The 24503-nt window shown below is 37.3% G+C and overlaps 1 protein-coding gene across 3 annotated transcripts in view; it reads right to left on the bottom strand.

Annotated features, from left to right (window-relative positions):
• DLG2 (discs large MAGUK scaffold protein 2) overlaps positions 1 to 24503 on the bottom strand; it is a 1559742-nt gene that overhangs the window by 13531 nt on the left and 1521708 nt on the right. For 2 of the 3 annotated variants that reach the window (XM_027848244.1, XM_027848245.1), the window contains 4 exons: positions 20167 to 20212; positions 6393 to 6443; positions 3069 to 3170; positions 2437 to 2609 (listed from right to left, as the gene is read on the bottom strand). In XM_027848244.1, the coding sequence (XP_027704045.1) occupies positions 2437 to 2609; positions 3069 to 3170; positions 6393 to 6443; positions 20167 to 20212 (372 nt within the window). Of the gene's footprint in view, positions 1 to 2436; positions 2610 to 3068; positions 3171 to 6392; positions 6444 to 20166; positions 20213 to 21138; positions 21239 to 24503 lie in introns of all 3 variants that reach the window. The other variant, XM_027848243.1, reaches the window with a different exon arrangement.

Raw genomic sequence — 24503 nt, 5'->3', positions numbered from 1 at the left:
TTCTTGTAGCCCATGGTTTCCAGTCCTCTCACCTCCTGGTAGTCCTCATCTGGACAATGTTCTTCCTAAAATATGAGCCCAGAACAATGCACAATCCTCCAGCTTCCAGTGAGCTCTTCCCTTCTCGATATTTTTTATCTGGGTCACACATTTAACACTTAGCTAATTTATAGGGATTCGAGAAAGAGCAATAATAAGATGCCAAGGAAAGGCCGTACTCCAGATCAAGAACTTGCCTGGGCTAATTTCAGAATGGGAAGCATGACTATAAAATACTATATTGGTCCAAATAAAGGCCAAACTTTCCCTCTAAATTTTGTTTACACAAAAGCTGAGCATGGTCTCTGATGGTATCCTCTAACTGTACTGCAATTGTCCTTTTGGTCTACTTTCATAAATGAATTTTCACACTTTGGACAGATTTTGAGGAATGGACTTTGTATATTAAGAGATCAGTGTAAATTTGGGTGCTGTAATTTTTTTTAGTTACTTCTTAATCAAGAGCTATACTGGTGAAGCAGTTTCTTTGGCTATGCATATTTCTTATGAGGGTTTTGTTTTTGTATTAAATGTCAGTGGGGAGGGAGTAGGAGAGAGAAAATAAAGGCTTACTAGTTGAAAAATAAATTAATGGAATATATGTATGTATTTTTCAAAAAAGATCTACTTTCAAAGTGCTGCCTACATTCAGTGGCCTATATTCTGATCACTAGAGGGTACGGTTTTCTCACAGGCCTCCTCAATCACCCTTGGCAGCTATTGCCAAAGAGGGTTTCTTAAATGATGTTGTTGGTTCTTGTTTTTTTTTTAAATAGCAGCCTTGTGGTTATAGATTTCTCAAGGTGACTACTTTGAAGGCTGTACTCTTTTACCCACATTAGTTCTAGACTGCAGAAAAAAAAAAAAACCAGTGTTGTTGTTTTATGGCATTTATTTGGCTTATCCAGAAGCAAGGACTCTCTTTACTAGAATCCTTGGGAAAAAGAAGATACATTCCCTACATTAGGTTCAACCTCCTAGGGTCTCATTAAATGTAGGCTGGAAGTGCTTTATATGTGGAGAAAAAGTGAATATTATAGAAAGAGGAGGAGTTCAAAATCAGACACTGGATGGCTACTTATCCATAATCTCAATGAGAACAACCAGCTGAGTCCAACCAGTACTTGAATTAAAAAAGAAGCTCAGTCTGTGAGTTCTAGCCTATGAAACTTTATGCATACATTTCAAGCTTGCTTCTCAAGAAGCACTATTATATGCATGTCCAAATAGTAACTGCACATTCTCTACTCAGGACAATTCAAAATAACAAAGAGGATAGTTACATGTACAACTAGAAAAATTGAAGCAATTACTGCGACACTCTAATATGCCCATGGATCTGTCATGGGAGTGGGTACTCCCTTCCTGACTGTCCTGTGTGACTCTCATATGTGCTCCCATAAATTACCACATGGGCAAATGATTATGCTAATTCAGAGCAAAAACAATGTGCGTAATCATAGCCAATAAGACATATTGGTACTTGAGGAAAAGGAAAAATAAAAGCAACCTTCCAGAGTAACATGTTTATTATTTTTCTTGATTATTGCTGATGACTAATCGAACAACATATTCTCATTTAAATTTTGAAGTCTTAACTGGAGTTTATACAAGTAAAACAAAAACAAAACTGTTAAGATCAAATCAAATTGGCCCATGTTTTGTCAGAATCAAAATTGTTTGTTCCTAAATTCCTTCATGAAGTTGGTTCATGGTATCTAAAAGGCACCCTAGTCAATGGATCAAGATATAAAAAGATTTAGAAGCATCATCTGGTAAGCAGCCCATGCTTGTTGCTGCTGGATTTTTCCCCCTCCGCCCCAGCTCCAGGATCCCCTAGAGGGAAGAATTCTTCTCTTTCCTTCCAATCAGGGACTTTATTTTCAGCAACCTAAATCACATCCTTTCCTCTTCATCACTCATTTCCTCCTCCCCCCCAACCTGGCCTCTGCCACCCACCACCCCTCTCCCCCACCTCAGTGGATTTGGGGCTTATCATAAAAGTAGTAATCTGGAATACAATTATCATTGATAATAAAGAGAAACACAGTTTCTTTACTTATGCTCATGACATTGGAAAGCCACCACAAAACAATATGTTGTTCAGTGGTGGTGGTGGTGGTGGTGATGGGTCTATTATAATTATGTCATGGAAGAATAAAAACCTGCAAACTTCAACAAGTAAATGCATTTAGATTTTTAGGTCTTTTCCCATTTCTAGGCCATCAATCCAAACGACTCCCCTACTGAGATTGGAGCAGGTACAAACTCCTAATCCAAAGCGATGCTTGGAAATTTGACAACTCCATTCTAAAGAGGATGTACCCACTCCAGTTGGGAAACAGACCATGGTCCCCCCCCCCCCCCCAGTGCTTATAAGAAGATGAGTAAACATACCCTCTCTGCAACGAATCGCACAGATTGAACGCTGGTTCCATATAAATTATCATTGTACTGCCCGGCTTCTATAAACTTATGCTCTTGGATATCTTTTTCCATTTGCTCTCTTGAAATGACAAAATGATAGTCTCTACCATCCACCTCATAGTCACGCTTTGGCCTTGTGGTATCTGTGAATATAGATAAGAGGAGATTAAAATTTTTAGGAATTCTTCCTAGCCCTCCCGTCCCACTTGTCAATCTATACTTTAAGATTAGAGGTATTAACAGTGTGTAAAGTGGTGGTAGGGATTACTGTCTCCTTGCCATAAAGTGTTAGATTATATAATGAGGGTAATCAAATGAGATAACACATGTGATCTCATCTGAATGTTAGGAATAAGCAAATTAGATGACATGTAAGTCTCTTAGCAACTCTTAAAATGCTACATAAATACTAGATATTATTCATTCATCAGAGAACAAGGTAGATACCACCATAAGAAGGCAGAAGTGCACAGAACAAATACATTAGTAATGGTTTTCTATGATCACAGAAGAGGGGCTGAAGCACAGAATTACATCTTGCCATCTCATCCCACAAAAGGAAACCAACGCTACTTAAGGATAAAAAGAGAAATAGTACTTACGAGGTACACAGGATCCAAATTTGTCAGGAAATTCTGATATCAAGTCATCATTGATCCGGTCCTTCATAGGACCCAGAATAATAACTGGCCTAGTATAATTAACTGGGAAAAGGGAAAAGAAATGTGTTAATACAGAAACACACTTTCCATTTTCACCTCATCAGGAGTACAAAACCAGTCCTGTCCTCGAGATTCCTATGATGTATTAAAATGGATACACATACTGCCTAATATTTTTTTCCCTGGATAAAGAATCTGTCAGTCCCCTGAGTGGGGGTGTTGATGTTTAAGAGTGAATCTGTCTCTCTGTGCCCAAATATTGGAAGTTATTCACATGGATGAGCAACAGCTCTGTTTTATCAAAGAAAACAATTAAATATTCCGAGGAGTATCCCTTTCTTACCTCTGGTTGTGCTTATATGACATCAGCATAGTCACTAAATTTAGGCAGTTCAGTGGGAAAAAAATTAGTTAAATGAGTTATTGGGTCATTGTATGGGACAAAGACTTCGCAAAACAATTGTATATTTTTGTATTATCTTTTTTGACCCATTAGTCGAAAATCATTGCATGTGTTCTATCTGAATACATCAATTTCCGAATGTCAGAGGTATTCTCATCCAGGTGTGAGAATACTGAATTAGGAACCGGTAGGCATGGCTTGTAATTGAAGTTCTACCACTAATTCACTGTGTGATCTTGGACAAATCACCCTGTCCCTTAGTTTTCTTACTTGTGAAATAAGGACAATGAACTATGATGGCAACATGATAATTTTCATTAAATACATTATTCAGAAGAGTTATGACTTATTTTGCTTGGACCTCAAAAGTAGAATTAGTACCAATGGGGAGAGACTGATAGTAGGTAGATTTTAGCTCAGCATACAGAAGAGAGTCCTAATAACTAGATGTACCAGTAGGAAAATACAATGAGTTGCTTGACCAGGTAGCAAGATCTCTGACACTGAAAGCGTCCAAATGTCCAAGTGTAAACATTTGCTAGGGACATTGTAGATAGAATTCATGTCTTGTATAGGATTAGATGACCTCTAAGGTACCACACTTTTCATTCCAGATTGTGTTGTTCCCTTAATTTTCTAGGGGGAATGAATATTCTTAATGAATCAATTTTTTAAAAAATCAATAAAATTCAAAAGCAACAACATCTGAGACCTTCTACTATGCAGTGAATCAAGTTGTGATTCAGACTTCCTACTACAAATGAATCAATCAACATTTATTAAGTGCCTACTATGTGCCAGCATTGGCAAATAAAGATATGGCTGGCCAATGATCTTTCAATGTCATAGAATAATACCTTGAGTTCTATATTCTCTGTCTATACATAGATGACATGATTTCAGAAGCACAGAAAAGGCTCCCTCTTTTCAGAGAATTCATTCCCCCTACCTCATTTGCTGAATGATATTTTTCCACTACAAAAATTCTGAACTGTTATCGTTTACTTACGGCTTAGTGTAAATGAAGGTCTTTGCAAGTAGGAGAAAGCCTGACTTTTCATACCCTGGAAATCTTTGGCCAGAATCATTGACATTAGAAGACCACTTTGGTCTCCATGAGGGTGCCTTGGGTGAGGAAGGGGCATAGAACAGAGAGAACTTGGGCAGTATCTAAGATAAACTTTGCTGACTTAATATTTTTGCCTATGGATGATAGGATTTTACAGCTAGAAGGGCCTTTTGGGATCATCTAATTCAGTCCTTTCACATTACAAATGAAGTAATCCAGGTCTAGAGATGTGGAGTGATATGCCCAAAGTCACACAAGTAGTAAGTAGCATATCCAGGATTCAAATCCAAGCCCCCTGATTCAAAATCCAGGGTTTCCTTCCTGGATTTTACTTATCCCCCACCCTTCCCACTCCCCATACCTACAGGGTTGTTGTGAATATCAAATATGGTAATATTTGTAAAGTGTTTAGCACAGTGTCTGGCACATAGTAGGTGCTTAAAAATATTTTTTCCAGTACACCATTTTGCTCAGCCCTTTCCTCTACAAGGCGTGGCCAACAATCAAGTCAGTCTCAACCATCATTCCAAAGAGAGTTTTCCTGCAGAAAAGATTCAGGGGTAATTTTCAGTGATTCCAGAAGATTCATTGGAAGATTTCAGTTGAACACTAAAATAATCTTTTTTTTTTTTAAACATAGGTCTATGCTACCAACTGGCTTCTAGGGGATACCAATTTCAGAGACTCAGTCAAAAGCAGTCTTCCATGACAATGATTCTGGCCAAGAATTAGCTCAACGAATGTGTAAACTCCGACTGGTGTCCCACACCACGTAAAGACCTTTGTTGGTGTTTGCCACAAGTAAAGAGAATAATAATGACAATTTTTTAAAAAAGCACAATAACCACCAAGTTCTAATATGAATAATGATAATAATAGCTGATATTTTTATGATCACTTTGAAGTGTACAAAGCAGTTGACATACATGATTTCCTTCGAGCCTCATAACAAAATATTGAAAATATTACAATATTGAAAATATTGTGAGGGACCTGAGCAGACATCTAGTCCAATTGCTTTGATTTGCAGATGAGAAAACAAGCTCCCAGAGGGGGAGTGAATTGTCAAACGTCACACCGGGAATTAGTTGCAGAGCTAGCATTGAATACAGGTCCTTTGACTCCAAAGCTAGCATTCTTTTCACTAGATTAAATACCTATCACCATAGATTAAATATACTACCATTAATATCAAGTATTAGCATTTCTATTCTACAGAGGAGAAAACTGAGGCTCAGAAAGATTGTCTAGTGAGTAACAGAGGCAGGATTTGAACCCAGGTCTTTCTGACTCCACATCCAGCACTCTATCCACTCCACCAATCTGTCTTTCCACATAGGTCAGTTCATAAGTATGTCTGGTTGTTTCAGAGTAGACAATCCCGGAACATATTGTGGTAGTCAGCTAGATGGCATCGTGGATAAAATGCTGAAGTCAGGAAGACTGGAGTTCAAATCCAGCCTCAGACACTTACTAGCTATGTGACTCTGGTTAAGTCATTTTACCTCTATTTGTCTCAGCTTCCTCAACTGTAATACAGCCTAAAAATAGCATTTACTTCTCAGATTTGTTGTGAGGATGAAATGAGACAACATTTGTCAAGTATTTAGCATAGTGCCTAGCACATAGTAGGCACTATATTAATGTTACCACTACTACTACTGCTGCTGCTGCTACTACTACTACTACTACTATTGCTACTGCTGCTGCTGCTACTACTACTACTACTACTATATTGTCACTTGCGCTTGTCAAAACCAGAGAACAAAAAAAAAAAAACCAGGGGACTTACTTTCCTGCCTTGTGACAGGCTCATAAGAAAGAATGAGGTCCTCTTGTCCTCCTGAGAAAAGAAAGAAAAATTACAGGTGATTAGCAGCAGATCATACAACACAGCAACCTTCCCTCGTCCCTAAGTATAAGAAATAGAGTTCAAAGTTAATTTTCCTTTCAAATCTCTCTTTGAACCATTTCCAAAGTTCCATCTACTTTCCTATGGCTTATTTCCCTGACTAAATGACCTCATTAATCCTACCACTCAGTTGTACTCCCCACTAATAAGGTTACTTGTCCAGTCCATGGGCAGAAGGCCATTTTGGGGTTGCGTGTGGTCCAGCTGGGTCATGGTTCTGCCAGACCTCATTAGTAAATCTAGATCCAGTATCTCTACCCAATGAAAGAGGATCTTATTCAGAGCCCATCCCTGATTGAAAGGTTGTTGACATAAAGCTAGAAGCTTCTTGGATTGTTGACAAAGCTTGTTAGAGAGTGGCTCATGTTGAAAAGCTGTTTATTCATCACCCCTATCCACCTGCTAACTCCCACGATGTGAATAAAAAGACGATCACTTTAGAATAGGGTTATGATAGCAGATTTTGATAGGTGACAGATTTTTGGACTGAGATTTTTTGAAAAACAAAACAAAACAAAACAAAACAAACGTAACATCTCATATCTCTGATTTTCGAGTTACCTTATTTAATCACCTGAAGAAGCAGACTCAGAAGCAGTGGTATGGTCCAGGGACTCCCTAGGAATCCCTGAGATCCATTTGGTAGTCTCTATGAGTTCAAAACTATTTCCATAATAATATTGAGATTTTTAAATTTCAAATGTAATAAGTATTGATAGATATAACCCATATAAACAAAAGCTCTTTGGGAGAACCTCAATGAAATTTTAAGAGTATAAAGGAGTCCTGAGCTCCAAAAGTTTGAGAACTGCTGCCCTAGAGGAAAATGTTATTTAAAAAACAAACCAAATAACTCTTCCACCCCCATTTCGTTTATTGGAACAAAAGATCCTAGGAGTAGGTTGCCTAAGAAATCACAGATTTGGGGTTAGTGATGCCTTCTCCAGTAAGCTGCCATGGGCCAATTTTGGTGGAATGTTGTTGAATCTGACCAGCTGTTAAATTATTGATGACACTTACTGCCAAAGCCAAGCTTTGAAACCCACAAAAGGGAATCAAAGGTCATGCTGAGAAATCTCCTGAATCTTTGAATAGTAACTGGCAGCAGTTTTGTTCTGGTTCAGCATAGAGCACATGATTACAAATGGTCCTTGAATATTAAGTGGTTTTTTTTTTTTTAGTTAATTCATTTTTGAGATCATCTTAGGATCTAAATTTCCACTCAATGAATAGAACTGGCCACTCAGCCTCTCTAGGCCATGAGCCTCTGCCCTTATATCAACTCAGCTGAATCATTTGCATCTCTTTATGTGAAAAAAAGAGTTTATATAGACTACGCTCAATCCTCTTATTTGTAGGAGAGGATAAAACTAGGAAATGTTGCTATAAGGTAGGGAACATATATTTGTCAGAAACATTTGAAGGATAGGAAACTACATTATCTTATTATTAATACTATTAATAATAATAGTTAACATTTATATAGCACTAAAGCTTTACTAGGTGCTTTATGTATGCTATCTCATTTGAGCCTGAGAACAATCATGGGTGGTAGGTGCCATTGTTATCCTAATTTTACAGATGAGGAAACTAAGGCACATAGAGATTCAGTGACTTGCCTAGGGTCACACAGCTAGCAAGTTCCTGAGGCAGAATCTGGATTCAGGTCTTCCTGATTCCAAGTTCAGCACTCCATGTAATGCGCCAGCTAGCTGTCTTATATCTTGCTATTTTAAAAAAATGTATTTCAATGTAGTCTCTTAAAAGAGTAGAGTTGTAATTTGATATTACCAATATTGGGAATGGATAGGGAGGTATTTGTTGAAATAATATATTAAGTGCCCAGGATTTAAAAGTGGACACTATTTGTATTTTTATATCATTGTATTGCTTAGACATATATGCTATGTGATAAAATAATATAAAGTAAATCAAGTGAAGGGAAAACAATACTTCCTATACTCCCTCTCTTCATAAGACAAAGTCCTGCTGGACACTTTGCAAGAAAATGACGTGTTCATAAAATGTAACTATTTGATTAGTATGGAAAATACTTATTGTTGTTTAGTTGTTTTTCAGTTGTGTCCTATTCTTCATAACCCTATTTGGGGTTTTCTTGGCAAAGATCCTGAAGTGATTTGCCATTTCCTTCCCCATCTCATTTTACAGATGAAAAAACTGAGGCAAACAGGATTAAGTGATTTGCCCAAGGTAACAGAGTTAGTAAGTATCTGAGGCCCGATATAAACTCAGGAAGATGAGTCTTCTTGACTCCAGGCCTGGTGCCATATCCATTATATCCTGGTGCCATATCCACCATCTAGCCGCTCCTAAAATGCTTATTATGAGCTGTTAAAAGTTGTCACAGCTGCCAATCCAGGGGTGAGTTTTCTTGTTGCCATTGTTGGAAGACAGCACTAATACCCATCTAAATGGGGGACTATGTATAATAGGGTTATATTACATGGATGCTACATGACTTCAATTGTTTCAGATCATCAATAATTTTATCGACAAAATAATCAGTTGAGGGATGGTTTCTTTTTTCTTTTTCCTTTTTAAAAGCACTAGAATTTTATTTTTATTTTATTTTTTGTTTGGGCAATGGGGGTTAAGTGACTTGCCCAGGGTCACACAGATAGGAGGGATGGTTTCTTAAAGCATATTTTTTTTCCATAAAGGGAGGAATTTTGTACTATAGAAGACCCAGAAAGATTAGGACTTTTAGATTGATGAAGTCCTTTGATAACAACTTCAGGATGTAGGTACTGCAGAAATTGTTATCCTCATTTTACAGAAGAGGCTAGAAAAGATATAACACTTAATTGTCTACTGAGCTAATAAGTTTTAGAGGCTGGATTTGAACCTGGGCCTCTCTGACCTCCAAATCCAGTGTCTAGTGGGACACTGCAAGCCACAAATGCAAAAAATCCCCCCCAAACCCCTAAAGTGGGGAAGGGTACCTTCCAACTGCGGCTCCCAAATTTAAGTGTCCCCAAATATGCCAGTGTCCCTAGCTCACCAGTCTTTGTAATGGTTTAAGAGGCTACTTTAAAGACAAACCCAATGAGATTTTAAACAGCCCGTCTGTAATTACCTATAAATAATTCATGATTATAAAGCCCTAGGAGACCAACTTTTAGCATTTCTCTCCTAGGATGTGATACTCCTTTGTCTAGTTGTCATGTTTCAATTTATTTCTTGAACAGCCAAACACATATACCTATTTATAGCAGATAGAATCACTCTGCTAAGCGCAGCTCGTGTGGCTGGGCATCCTGAAAAATAGCCTCTGATTTATAAGGTGCCATGTCACACTTAGCATTCCTTCAAAGAAGCCATGGGGGGTGGGGTGGGGTATGATAGCTATGCATTCAGTTACTTGACCAATTCTCACTCTCAAGGTCAAGAATGGAAAGCCAGGAGAGGGAGCCAGTATGAGCAGTCAAGGGAGGAAGGGGAAGAGAAAAGAGTCTAGGCTACCTATCAGACTGTGGGCAAGGACAAGATGAGAAGGCAAAAAGCAGTAAGAGAAAGAGTAGAGGAGGTGAAGGTTGAGCCTGGGCTAAAGTCAAGGGCACAGTGTGGCTTTCCTCTGTACCTACTGACTAGTGGCTTCATTAGAAAAATGCTTTGAGGATTTAGAATTGTCTTGCTGTGGTTCCTTCTTTTATGGGAGCAAGCCATTTATGACAGCGCATGGAAGATGGCACTGAGAAAAATCCATCACCTTGTGGCTAAGCTGGTGATGAGCACGTCTACAATTAGGTAGGTTGTTTCTCAGAGAGCAGACACAGAGGCTACTATTGGTCTGCTATTGGAAGTCTTTCTAGGTTGCTAGGCCCCATAAGACTAAACCTGTACTCTGCAGGCACAGTCTTCAAGCTTTCAAGGTCATTTCAATGCTCCAATAAGGTATTGGGGGAGGACTTTAACAGAGAATAGAAAAATACAGAATTCTGGGTTATAATTCCAATTTAAAAATGAGAGGATTTTTCACATCTCTGAAGCCATAAATTTTTTTTTATCATTGTTCAATAATGCTGCAAAACGTGTTTAAAAAATACATACAGATCTGTGATCCATAAATATTGTTGTTTTCCCCCCAAACATAGGCTGTTTCGTCAGCATTATAAGACAATTGCCATCAATACTTTATTTGTTTATAGGAGAGGTGCAGGCATCTGGGGAAAAAAAAAACATATGAGTTAAAGTCCCTACCCATTTCATGGGTCTGTTTTAAGAGCCACAAGACTGAGAACAGAAGAACAACTCCAGGCTGTGTGAACACCTGCCCACACTTGTCAGAGCATTACTGGGACTCACTAAGGGTTGTTCTTTGCTAACAACTTCTTGAGCAACTCAGAATTAGTACAGAGGGAGACCTATGTGGCATCAGGCCATGGTATGCCAGCCCAGCAGGAAAAAAGCAGAATTGTTTCTATGCGTGGATACTTGAAAGCTAGAGGAGCGGAAAAAGGACAGTTTTTAAAAGCATTGTCTTGTAGCCAGAATAAGATGGGGATAAAATAGACTCTTGATGTTTCAAAATGGAGAATGGGGATGTCTACTTAAGCAGCAAGGAGTAGAAAATACAAGATGGTAGACTGTAATTTCACTCTCAAATTTAGAGGACTGTCCAAGTCCCTGATATTTCTATACTCTCTCCCTCCTCTGACTACTTGGATTCAAAAATATACATTTTCCCATCTGCTTTCTTTGATTTCTGGTAGCCTGTACCTTCACTTCACCCCTTCTCTGAGCACAGGGGGTTCCTTCAGACAGATAACTGGGAGGCCAGAGTCAAGTTTTTTTTTTTTTTTTTAAAATATGACTCATTCATTTTCCTCATGAGAATTCCTCTGCTTTAAAATACTCCATTTGGGGTTTCTTTTTGATTGACAAACACACTCAATAATGAGGTAGTCAGACTTTGGAGTTACATTGTAGAATTTTCCCTCAACTACATCTCAAGGAACATAACTGAGCTCTGGACAAGGTGGCTGTAAAAATGGGTATTAGAGATTCTGACAGCATCTTTAATTTCCTTTATGAGACATGTGGAACTCTCAAAGCATAATGCACAGCACCTAAGAATACAGGTCCACACATTACGGATGCATCTCAAAGATACAATTAAATGATTGGGCGATAATTTGGAAATTTTTGTAAGGTGATATTTTACATAATAAGGCAATATGCATTCTAATTAAGCTGCATATTCAGTTGATTTCAAATAAGGTAGAAGGGGAGGAAATACTTATTCTGTGTATGAGAATCATAGGCTCAGAAAGGTCTGGGCCTCTGATCCTAACCACTGCCAGTTCTTGACATCTTCTCCCCAAAGCTAACTTGGAATGGTTTTAAGCATGAGAAGTGGCCTCCTACGTGTTAATATTGGTGTCCTTTGTCAATTTTAAAAACCACTCCTGTGTCGGTATGTAAAGTAGTGAAAATGAGAGCAAAAACCAGTAAGACACTAGAAAAAGGCAGCTGATTAGTACTCAAAAGGCAGGTCTATAATTTAGTTGCCTGGAAGATGCTAATTAGTCTTTATCACTAATCAAAATTCCTAATCAGTCCCCAGTTTTCTAACATTTTCAGAAAGGTAGAAGAAAGGCTAGTTATGGTTTCTTTTCTGTGAGCTGGTGCCATGAGGTCCTTGTTGATTTTCATTCACTTCAAGATAGTAAATGATAGAGTTGGCTCCCCTGACATTTCCCCAGAGGAAACTGGGACTGTATAGAAATGTAGTACACACTTTTTCTGTTTGTCTAACTTATACCAAGAAATTTGATTTCTGACTTTCCTTTCCCTTCACAGTTGTTTTACTTTTCTCTCCTCCCCTCACTCCCTTCCTTTCTCCCTTTGTTTTCTCCCCTTTCTCCTTTCTCTCTCTCTCTCTCTCTCTCCTTTCTTTTTTCTGCCTTCTTCCTTCACCTTTTTTCTCTTCTTTCTCTTTCTTTTCTTTCTTCCTTCTTTCCTTCCATCCTTCTTTCTTTCTCTTGCCAAAAGTTCTGCAAGAGAAATGCTTTCAAATATTTTCTATATTTTATAAAGTATAGATACTTTTAAGGTAGAATAAGGGATGAAGGACATATTTCTTATCACAGGAGCATGCATTTAGAGCTGGGGCTGCTTAGAGGCTATTGAGTCTAACAACTTGATTTTATAGATGAGGCCCAGAGTGTTCAAGTGGCTTCACTAGGATCACAGCTGGCAGATAATAAGCTAGTTAATAGTAAGCAGGACAGCTAGGTGGCAAAGTGGATAGAGTGTTGATACTGGAATTAGTGAGTTCTCAGTTCAAATCCAGCCTCAGACACTTACTAGTTGTGTGACCTCAGGCAAGTCACTTAACCCTTTATTTGTCTTAGTTTCCTCAAGTGCAAAATGTGGATAATAATCACACCTACCTCCCAGGGTTGTTGTGAGGATGAAATGAGATAACTGTCAATTATAAGGCACTTAGCACAGTGCTTGGCATAAGTTAGCCGTCATCATCATCAAAACCTGAGAAAATTGTATTCTGGAAAATCCTAATTCCTAGGAAAGTTTTCCTTACACAGATGAAAACTTCCTCCCTTTAATTCCTATGTACTGGTGATTATTCTGCCCTATTATAGGCCATGGTAAACAAACCTAATCCCTTTTCCACTTGACAATCCTTTAAATATTTCATGATAAACCTATCTAATCCCTTTTTATTTTTTAAATCCCTATTTATTTATAATCCCATGTTATTCTCATATAACGTGGTTGTTCAAGTCCTCTCATCATACTAGTTGCTTTCTTTTGGACACATTCCAGGTCATCAATCTCCCTTCTAAAAGACAGTGCCCATAAGTCACCCATGATACTTCCAATAAAGCTTGATCAGGTCATAGATGTAATAGATATAATAAGATTTTACTTTCCTCACAGTGGATGCTCTGTGGCTCCTATTGCAGCCTATGAAACATTGCCTTTTTTTTTCTTCCTTACACATCATACTGCTGAATAATATAGAACTTATAGTTCACTAAAATTTCTAGGTCTTTCTCATGTGAGTTGCTTCGGGGCATTTCCTCTCATTTTGTACATCTAGTATTGATTAAACATAAACAGAGGAAATTATCAGCAGATACTAGATTTAGAGCTGAACTGGATGTTGGAGATCATCTAATCCAACCCCTTTACTTTATAGAGGAGAAAACTGAGGCACAGAAAAGGGAAATGACTTGACCAAGGCCACTCAGGTTCCCCTGGCTCTAAATTCAGGTGGCACCTTTCCCACTAAACCATGATTTCTCTTGTCCCTCTAATGCAATTATCCTTACTAAGTTTCATCTTGTTTGTCATCCCACCAAACTGTTGAGATACTTTTTGGTCAACAAAGTTAAGGAAAGAAAGCCAGGATAATTAATAGATCAGATAACAGAATCCAGAGGCAAAAAGATCAACAGTTTGATGCCAAAAAGTGAACAGAGTGATGTGGCTACCTTCAAAGCTAATGGAAGCTTGGGCTGCGTTGATTAAAGTATAGAATCCAGGGAAAGGAGGCAATGGTCTTATTGTACCTTATTGATCACATTTAGTGTATTTTGTTCATCTCAGGGGCATCTATATATATATATATATATTTTTTTTTATTTTATTTTTAGGCAATTGGGGTTAAGTGACTTGCCCAGGGTCACACAGCTAGTGAGTGTCAAGTGTTTGGTCTGAGGCCAGATTTGAACTCAGATCCTCCTGACTTCAGGGCCGGTGCTCTATCCACTATGCCACCTAGCTGCCCTGGATCTATATTTTTAAGGGCTGTCCTGGATCTATATTTTTAAGGGAAATGTTGACAAACTGGAGAATGTTCAGAGGAAGCAAACCAGGATGGTGAGGGGCCTTGGGGCCACGTTATTTGCCTGGCACATATTCTAGTACCTCAAGAAGTGCTGTGCTCTGCACATGATGGACAATTAGTAAATAAATAAATTATTCATTGAATTTAGTTTAATTTAAAATAAGGACCTATTGAAGGAACCGTCATAGAGAAGAGGGGAATGATCAATGTCCTCAAATATTTGGTGGATTGTTAGGGGAAAGGGATTAGACTTGATTAATGGTGTTTCAGACAGCAGAAAAAGATAGTGAGTGGACCTTATTGGTAGGTAGAGTCTGGCTTAACATAGGAAAGTTTCTATCCATGAGAACTGTCCCCAAATAGAAAGGACTGTCTTACAATGCAATGAATTGGCATCATTGGATGATGATCTGTCCAGGATATTGTACAAGTGATTCAGGGTTATGAGGCTGGATTAGACAACTTCCAAAGTTCTTTCTAAGAATCTATAATTCTCTATTAATCCCCCATGGGCCTTTCTTTAAGAATACAAAAAGCCTATCTCCTCAATGCTTATTAAACTTAATTACCATTGAAGGACTACTTTTTTTTTCTTTCTTTTTTCTTTTTGGTGAGGCAATAGGGGTTAAGTGACTTGCCCAGGGTCACTCAGCTAATAAATGTCAAGTGTCTGAGGCCGGATTTGAACTCAGGTCCTCCTGACTCCAAGGTCGGAGATCTATCCACTGCACCATCTAGCTGCCCCCAAAGGACTATTCTTAGAGCTGATGTTAAGGATGGAAGTTTATTAATTAGTCTAGCTTGAATGCAGAAGGATACTGCCTTAATATGGTAATTGAGCAAATTTTTCAAAGGGAGCAAAAGAGATAATGTATGATCTTGAGCCCTTCCTGAATAGCATTTTCTTCTTTCTAGCTAGGTTCATAGGATAGTGACATCATGGATTGAAAATAGAAAAATAAAAATTGAAAAGAATCAATTCCTTTTGTTTACTTGATAGCAAACTATGATCATATTTCTTTTTTCCCTTCACTAAATCAAACGGTTATTTTGGCATCATGAACCAGCCTTTCTCTGTGATACGTCCTGAACAGTAAAGGGACTCTCTCCTGGAGGGCTTCATTTCCCAAAGCCTCATGCTGTAAGGGCAAGACTCCATCCTAGGCTTAATCCAAATAATGATTTAAAGAAAAGAAGTCATAATTTATGCCCCATTTTATACTTCCTGCAATTTTTTAGTGCTCCTGGCAATTGCTCTCCAAGGAATCCATTTCACTGTGAAATGCAAATTAATCTTACAAAAATAATCAGGTTTTCCAATCATAGTGTTTACCTATGCTGGACACTGTAGCAAAGACCAGTAAATAGACGGTATGGAATCACGGTTATAACCTAATGCTTAGAATTGGGTTGCTGGCTTCACATGGTAAGCAAATGGCTTGAGCTGACCAAATAAATAACTCAAGAGAACTGGGGGAAAGTCATCTGCTTTTTCCCCTGTTGAAGTTCATTTTCAAATAGGATTATTTCACTGTTAAGTTACCAATATTGGACTTTTTTAAAAAATCACTTTCCCCAAAATATGAATATCTGAAGAATCTGTGAATTCGTCTACGTAGGGAACTTCCCGTGTATGAATTAGCTCCAGTGATAAAATAACTCCGAGTGAATTGGGTGAGGCACATGGAAGTTTAGGGACAGGTATAGGGTCGTACATTTAGTAAGGTGGTTGGATTTGGGCCGAGGTCTTCCTGATGCCAAATCCAGCACCCCTGTTCTCTATGCCAGGCTATCTCTATGCTTCCCCCCAAAACCCTCCCCCCCCATTTTAAGATACTTAAATATCTCCATGAAATTCTTAAGAGGGGGGGGAAGAGTGATGATAAAAGTTCATACTTAATTCAAAAGCAAGAAACACCCATGAAATTAACCCAAACTCTTGTGGATAGAACGCTTCATCCTTCCGTGCCAAGCAATGTTCTCTTTGATAAGCAGCTTCAGCAGGCTGTGGCCATGGTCAAGGTTCCTTGTCAGAGTTCTACCTCACAGGCCAATCTTTGAGAGGCTCTCATGATATCTTTTCTCCAGGTTACATTTCAAGCCATTTGGCCCAGAGAAGTCAGATGTGCTTCAGGCATTTAAAAAAAACCACCACCACCAAACTTAAAAAGATCATACAGCAAGCACTGCCAAAGACAAGAGCCACAAACAAAGCGAACTTACTGTAGCTACTTTCGCTATCGCTGGCATTAGAAGAAACATGTTCTGCAAGAACAGTAAAGCAAATTAAAGAGATACCAAGCATTGTGGAGCAGCTGAAGCTAAATGGGGCACGGTCATGCAGTCAACAGAAAGGTGAGCAGAAGTGAACTTGGAGCCGGAAAGAATGAGCTCATTCTGGAAAAACTTCAGCTACATGAGAAAATGAAGATGAAAACTTAATCTCTGTATTATGGGGATCCACCCATCCTGTCACCCACCCATGGATTTTTTTAGGCACATTCCATCCTCATCTTTTCTCCTATGAGGGCCAATTCTTCAGGTATATATAAGTTACTCAATTACATTTAAAAAAGAAAAACCCTCTTGCCCTGTTCATACATCAGTGATGTCTCAGGCTACTTTGACAAAGGCTGCTGTTTCCAGGCATGATGATTTTTTACTATGAAAATGGCTCTTTTCAGTCTGAAGGGATAATTTACATTCAGGGTCTTCTTCTGTCCTTCCAACTAGATGTTAATCTCTGTGTAGGAGTTCCTTGTTAATGCTTAATGCCCTTTATTAGTATGAATGTGTGTGTTGTTTTTTTCCCTGACACTTTTTAAGAAATAATTCCAGGAAAGGAAACAGTTGAAATAATTTTCTGCTTTGGTTCATGAGAGCAAAAGTGTTTGGTGAGCAACTGAGTCACTTGTAAAGACTCCAATGGTTATAGGTGACTGCATTGGCTGTTTAAATTCATGATGACATGCAGATAATTAATAATTAATTATAATTAATAATTATATAATTAATTCATAATTAATTCTCTCTGCCTAGAAGCTAGGAAACATCTGTTTGAAGACAAAATCTCAGTCAATTATCTGGATGGTCATTTAAAGGCAGAAATTTTTTATTTTATTAAAAGTCAAAGACTAATTAAGTACCTTGTTTACTAGGGCTGAAATTAGATGCATAGAGTATCATCCTCATTTTTGAGTCCTGCCCCCAAGGCTTGGGAAATTTAAATAAAATAATTAACAACTGTTTAGTATTTAAATATTATAAAATTTTAAAGGGTGTGCTAAGAACACACATTTTTAAATCACCTTATTTAATATTTTTAAGAAGAAAACCCATAAGATGTTATCAGGCATAACCAGAGGCAGTTTGTAGCTGGGCAGAGAGAGAATCTTAAGTAGCCCTTTGGAATTGAATAGGCCAACAAAAGCCTTTATAGAATAAGTGATGAACCTATTTGTTAATTTAGATGTCAATAGATTATTTGTTCTTTATCTGTAATGATATTTTAACTTTTTTTTATATAACCATGCGTAATAATTGAGTGATATTAGATGTGATATATTCAAACTAAGTTTAAGAACTCAGTTCAGATAGATGTGGAATGTTCTAATAACATTGAATTTTTTGGATTAAAATTCTCTGCATTGAACCTCATGTCTTCTTAAAAAATATGTTCTGGGCACTTCGTTATTATTTTTGGATCTGATCCAAGAAAATGAACTAAGAATAAGTGGAGCTTCATTTACAATACTTTCACCAAAGATTATTAGCCACTGAATCACAGTCTCAGATGGACGGCATCAAATCCATACCACATCCTTGTCACCAGGCATGCTAATGCTCCAAAGCATTCTGGATAGTTGGATATTACTTTCATCTTTTAAAGAGCTCCAGGGAATAAAACTTTACAATTTGCTCTGTCAGAAAATTCCTTCTTAACCAAATTTAAGATGATGGCTTAGTCCTTAAAGAAGGCTATGAAGTGTCTTAGCAATTTATCTTCACATGGACTGAAGCCAAACTTTTCTTATTTCTCCCACTGTTACCTAAAATATGAGTATAAGTTATGTACAATTCTTTTTTTTCTGAAAGACTTTCCAGTGATTTGCTATGTGATAATCAACAAATAGGATTATCTATGACAATAACCTATACACCTCAATTAAAGAAAATAAGATTCATCATCATAAGTAAAATTGTTTGCTCTCTTATCACTGGGTCTATACATAAAAACTAAATGTGGCAAGGGGAGGTGTGTTGGAGAATTTCAGCCAGTTGAATTTGGATATCCATCTGGATCTCATTTTTGTCTATAATACATATATAAATAAAATCCTCTCAGCTTGATTGAATTATACTCCTTTCTGTGTGGAACTATACATCCATACATCTTTCTCATTTTTGTTTGTTGAAGTTTTTAGACCAGTGGTGATTATATTTTTCAGTTTTTAAGAAATTTTGATGGAACTTTTTTTATCTTTATGGGTGATACATGCTGAGATTTTGTTGATGTGTGCCCAAGTTTCATGTTCTTTCTCCATCTCACAAGCCAATGTTAAAGTACCCCATTGGTCAAGAACCCCAGAAGATAAAGTTTTCATCTTTAAAAAGATAAGCAGCTACCCAGGACCCAATTCTCTTCTTTTATTTCTGAGAAGCTGTATCACAATGAGCAATTTTGGAGAACGAATACTGAGTTTCGTCATGGAGTTGGCTTAATTGACTCTGGAAAACAGAGCCCAGTTCAATGTCTTTTTGTTTTGAACATAAGAAATGAACAGCTTCTGAGAATTTTGCACTGTGTTATTAAAGAAAGCACATTGAGTATGTGATGCAGTCGCAAAGAAATCACAAAATTTCTGGACTCTGTTATTTGGTGCCCATGTGATAGAATCAGCATTGAAGGAAGAAAAAAAAACCAGGCAGTGTACTATGGTGGGTAAGTGAGGTTATTAATTTGGAAGAATGAGGAACTACCTAATGCATTCTTATGACATTAATTCTATAGACTAGATGAATTCTAATTGGTTAGCTTTGTCACTCTAGACCACAAAATGGAGAACCTGACCATTTGATTATTATTTAATGCAGTTAATAAATTACTGATAGACAAATGAATGTTTCCCAAACTGTATTATACAAACTCTTCAAGCCGGATCACTGTAAGCCAGAAAAAGAAATCAGTTAAGGTTAGATCACAAAAGCATGTTCATGAAAGATCACATGGCTCAGTATTTACTTTCTGGGAATGCATGTCCCCCTTACCTATGAAACAATGACTTCTGCAAATAGCACAGCACTAACCAACTGCAGGAATGGGGAATTCAATTAAATAATCCCTTGTGAAAATACCGAAGCAAGAACACAAACTCCATTTCTACTCTAATGTTCTAGAACCCTTTGGTTGTTCTTCCAGTCAAGTGTGGGTTCTTCCTCTTTGCAAGGCTATTAGACTGCAGAGAAAATGATGCAAGAGTGTGCATCAGGGACCATCTTGGGAGCACCCTGTGATCGGAAATGGAAGGTGTTCCTCACGACGCAAGTTAGAGTGCCTAGCACACTATGTTGTTTAATGTTGACATGCAGAACAAAAGAACTGAAAACTATTTTGGGGGGTGGGGTGGTAGGGTGGGGAGCATTCACAGCTGGGTTACAAATGAAACTCGTGTGCATGCTAGGAATAGAAGGACTTCAGAAAAGAAACAAAAGTCAAACTGAAAAGTAAAGGAGGAGGGAAGGAAATTAAAAAAAAAAAAGAAAAAAGAAAGAAAAGAAGGAAAAGGAAAGTTACAGTGACCATTCCTGGGAACTTACTCAGAGTCTTTGTTCCATAACCGTCGTCACCTAATCCGGGGATGTCCTGCATGGAAGTCCCCAGAGAGAGCAATGAGAGAGGAAGAACAGCCGTAGAAGAGGAAGGAAGAAGTCAGTGGAATTGAAATGGATACTACCATGACAGACCATGTTGACTAAGCAATCTGGATCCTTGCTTTCTCTCTCTCTCTCTCTCTCTCTCTCTGTCTCTCATTTTTTTTTTGGAAACAACTTTCACCCCAAATTCTGCAGTTGGAGACTCACTCTGTTTTTTTTCCCAAGAAAAATCAGAGCTCCAAAAGTAAAATGATGTAAACAAAGAAAATTTCAGCAAAAGCAAATGGAGCCCAGTCAACACTACACAAAATATGCCAAGTGCACAAACAATCAAATTCCACTTAGATTTTCACAACAAATCCACAGATTCACTGGTTAAGATTGAGTGCAAACTGCTGAACAAACTTAAATTTAATTCCTAATTTAAAACAAAAGAAAACAAAACAAAAAAAAAGGAGTTGGAAAATATTAGATGTTGATAACCAACAGAGAGAATGAGCAACTTTTGGTTAGCCTTCCAAAATAGGAATGCAGAAAGGGACACCAGGGTTTCTGTTCCAATTTGGATCAGATTATCTCATTCTTTTGAGAATTCAAATGGATAAAATGCAAGCCCAAACAAAGGTCTGATGTGGCTAAAGATGAATTCTTCGGCCAAGAGTCCAGGCCACAATTTTGTTGAGTCTCTCCCCAGTTTTTTTGAGGAATAAATGACATTCCAAAGAAATAGAGCATGAGCTAGATCCAGAAAGCAGTCAATCACTGGTCACAGTAGTAATACCTCACCTGCCTGCCTCGCCTGTCCTGTTTGTTTGCCTAGACATGTGGGGGAGGTTGTGCCATGAGTGTCGTGCTTCCTGTTAAAGTTGGCTGTGCGTATGCTGTGTGTGACATTGTCTCCAAGAGTCTACTTACGTTCTGGATCACTGGTTTCCTGCTCACTCTGCTCCTTGCTCTTGTAGAATGGGAATTTTCGTGAAAAGATGAAGCTCTTTTTACGCTTGTCATTGAATGACTGTGAAGGAGAAAAGGCATGGGGCAAAAACAGGGACGTCTAATTGTTGTCACGCTCATGCTGACAAAACAACTAGTTTGTAAAAGTAGAGACAACTGCAGTGATGCAAATTGGGCTTCTCAAAAATAACGGTGGGGTGTCACCAAAGAGCCATTCTTTAGTAGAAAGCACTAAGAAATTTGAAGCATAACTCCTTTAAAAACACCATATCATTGATGACATCAAGGACAAGGTATCTGTTGTGAAACATTTCTTGCAAACAAGAAGTAGAAAAAATTTCTCTGAAGAATTAGAATGATTTTTTTTTCTTGAAGCCTGCCTCAGGATGAGAAAATGAGCCTTTTCAATAAGAATTAAATTTTAAATCATTTTTAAAAATGTGAAACTTTACATACGTGAGAATTTTAGATTTTTAGAGCTGGATGGGAACTTAGAGATGATTTATTTCAACCTGTCATTTTATGGATGAAAAAATTCTGGCCTAGTATGTGTGACCAAAGGGAGGGTAGTTGTTCTCAAGGTACCAACATTAATTGCTAAATCAAGAATTCACAATGTGAACAGTTGGAGAGAATTCTAACTATTAAAAGTGTAGTCTTCATAGATGTAAATTACCATATAAGGTGGTATAAGAACATTAACAGGATTGATTTTTAAATAAACATACCAGAATTGCGATAGTCAAAAGAGTGCTCTCTTCTTTCAAAATGGTCACTTTGAAAAGTTAAGCAACTTATTTCACTGATGCTTCCATTGCTCAGAATGGTCTTAGAACTCTTCATAGGTTCAATCATCAGTCAGAACTCTCCTCTTGCTCCTTCATCATCTATCTTCAAAATTCCTACTAGAATCTTGGGATTTTTCTTTAGAGTTAAGCTACAAGCCACAAAAAGACATCACTTTAATGTCCTGCCTCAATTATTTTTTTTTTAAACCAAAGAGGATCTTTCTCAGCTTGGTTCCTTTGTTTACTATATGAGGTTTCAAATGAGTTGCAAGGCAGTGTGCATGGATGTAACAGAAAGAGGGCTAGTTTGGGAGTCGGAGGACTTGGGTTTAGATTTTTACTTATTACCTGTGTAACCATAGTTAATTTACTTAACTTTGTCATCTGTAAAATGAAAGGAATAGATCTGGTGTAGCAGAAAAAGAAGTGGATTTGGAGTCAGATGACTCAGTTCAAATCTTGGCTTTGCTACTTAAAACTTCTGTGGCCATGACCAAGTCATTTAGTGTCTTTAGGTCAGTTTTTTTCATTTGTAAAATGAAGGGTTTGGACTACATGATCTCCAGGGTCCCTTATAGCTCTAAATATATGATCTTATGGTGCTCTCCCTGGTTTTATGTCTATGCTCTTACAACTCTGAGCTATTAAAAAAAATCAAATTTGCCCTAAAAATAGGGATCATGAGAGAGAAACATAAAAATTATGAACCATTTCTGAAGGGCATTCCAGGTATTCTGGAAATGGTTTCAACAATGGCAGTCTCATTGAAATAAGTGTATAGCCTTTCAAGTTTGAAAAAAGACAATAAACATGGAATATATAGGTTCGAGGCTTGTTCTTCATTTGAGAATTAGTCATATCTCCTGTATAATAAATTGTGCTATGCAAGATTTAGGACTTGTTCAAATCATCTAAAAGGCATACATTCTTTCTTGGTGGTATTCTGCTTTCATCCTTCCAACATTAATTTTGGTAACAGCATGCAATTGTTACCTAATACTCTTTTCTATTAGGAAAATAGACTCAAATCAGAGTCTAAATATGTAGGTGTAAATATGATTATAAGATTAGATTAGATGGATAATCATGAGGAATAACAATGTATTTCAAGACAGAGTCTAAAAATTGAGGCCATTTGGAGGGTTAGAATATAGAATATAATATAAGAATATTATAGTTCTTTAAGAAACAACTAATGACAGAATAAGTGCCAAGTCCTCATTTGGGACAATAGAAAGCATCATCTCAGAGTTCATCCTTATTCCAAAAACAGTTTTGCTTCGTATAGAATTGACAATTTGGTGGCAAATCCTCATCCAGAGACAATGCTGGGAACCCATGGAGATTTTCACAGTTTGATGGGGGAAAATCCTTAGAGCAAAAATGAATAATATTCTTGCATCACTCCAGTTTCATGACACTTTTACAGTTCAAGCATATTTAAACTTCAGTAACTTAAAACAACAACAACAAAAAATACCATGTCAGAATTAATGATTTGTGATCATCAGACATTCAACTTGAACATTATGGGTGACTGTCATGCAAAAGGAAAACAGGTTTCATGCAGTTTGGAAACAATGCCAACAGGAAATAAAGCCTGAGAACAACGTGGAGACACAAAGAAAGTAAAGGACATGGTGGTGGGCCCCAAACTGGGTCCGCATGCAAACCAGTTTGTTTAATGATCTAACAGGGGCCAAATGAAAATGCCAATGTGTTTTTCGTGATTAGTTCTCGTCTTTTAAATCAAGATGTAATGTGTTCACATTTCTCAAGTATGAAAATGTTGTGTATCATGAGTCATCTGATTTTGACATAATAATAATAATAATAATAATAATAATAATACTGGCCACCACACTTGTAAAATAACAAAAAAATACAAAATAATACCTCAAAAATAAAATCATCTACAACATCAGTTTTATTACCAAATGCCGTTTCATATTGGAATTAAAGAGAAAATAATGAAATTGAAATAATTAAGTTTTTCTGTGGTTTCAAGCAGATACAAAATTCAAATCATCATTTTAGTTCATATTTACATATTTAAAATAACATTAAAACATCTTTTAAAAAAAACCAACCAAACATTTCCTCAAATTTTAACATTCTTGAGGTCATATTTAAATGTTCCAACCAGAAGGGTCTTTCATTGCTATTGTTTATAATACTGTTTTATAATCTGACCTGGTGTAGGAACTCTTCGTATTATAAACTCCCTCCACTGATGCAGATTGGCAATTTGGTTGTAATTCATAGTTTTAGAGAATTGCCAGGGGAGCACTGGAAGCTTAGGCTAAGTGGGTATCAGAGGTAAGATGTGAATCCTGGTCTTTCTGATTCCAAGGCCAATTCTCCACAGGCCTGGTATAAAACTGTATTTTCACCCATATCTAATAAATAGTTATTTCTATGCAATAATTCTATAAAATCCTAACCTATTAAAATATAACTATAGTTTCATAATTGATTAAATGATAGATAATTATAGGTAATCCTAGAGTTTTATTTTAAGTATTACTTAAATATCCA

Source organism: Vombatus ursinus, unplaced genomic scaffold (assembly GCF_900497805.2).
Source record: "Vombatus ursinus unplaced genomic scaffold, bare-nosed wombat genome assembly UNPS02005659.1, whole genome shotgun sequence".
NCBI classification, from domain to species: Eukaryota; Metazoa; Chordata; class Mammalia; order Diprotodontia; family Vombatidae; genus Vombatus; species Vombatus ursinus.
This window is presented reverse-complemented; position numbering and strand designations above follow the sequence as displayed.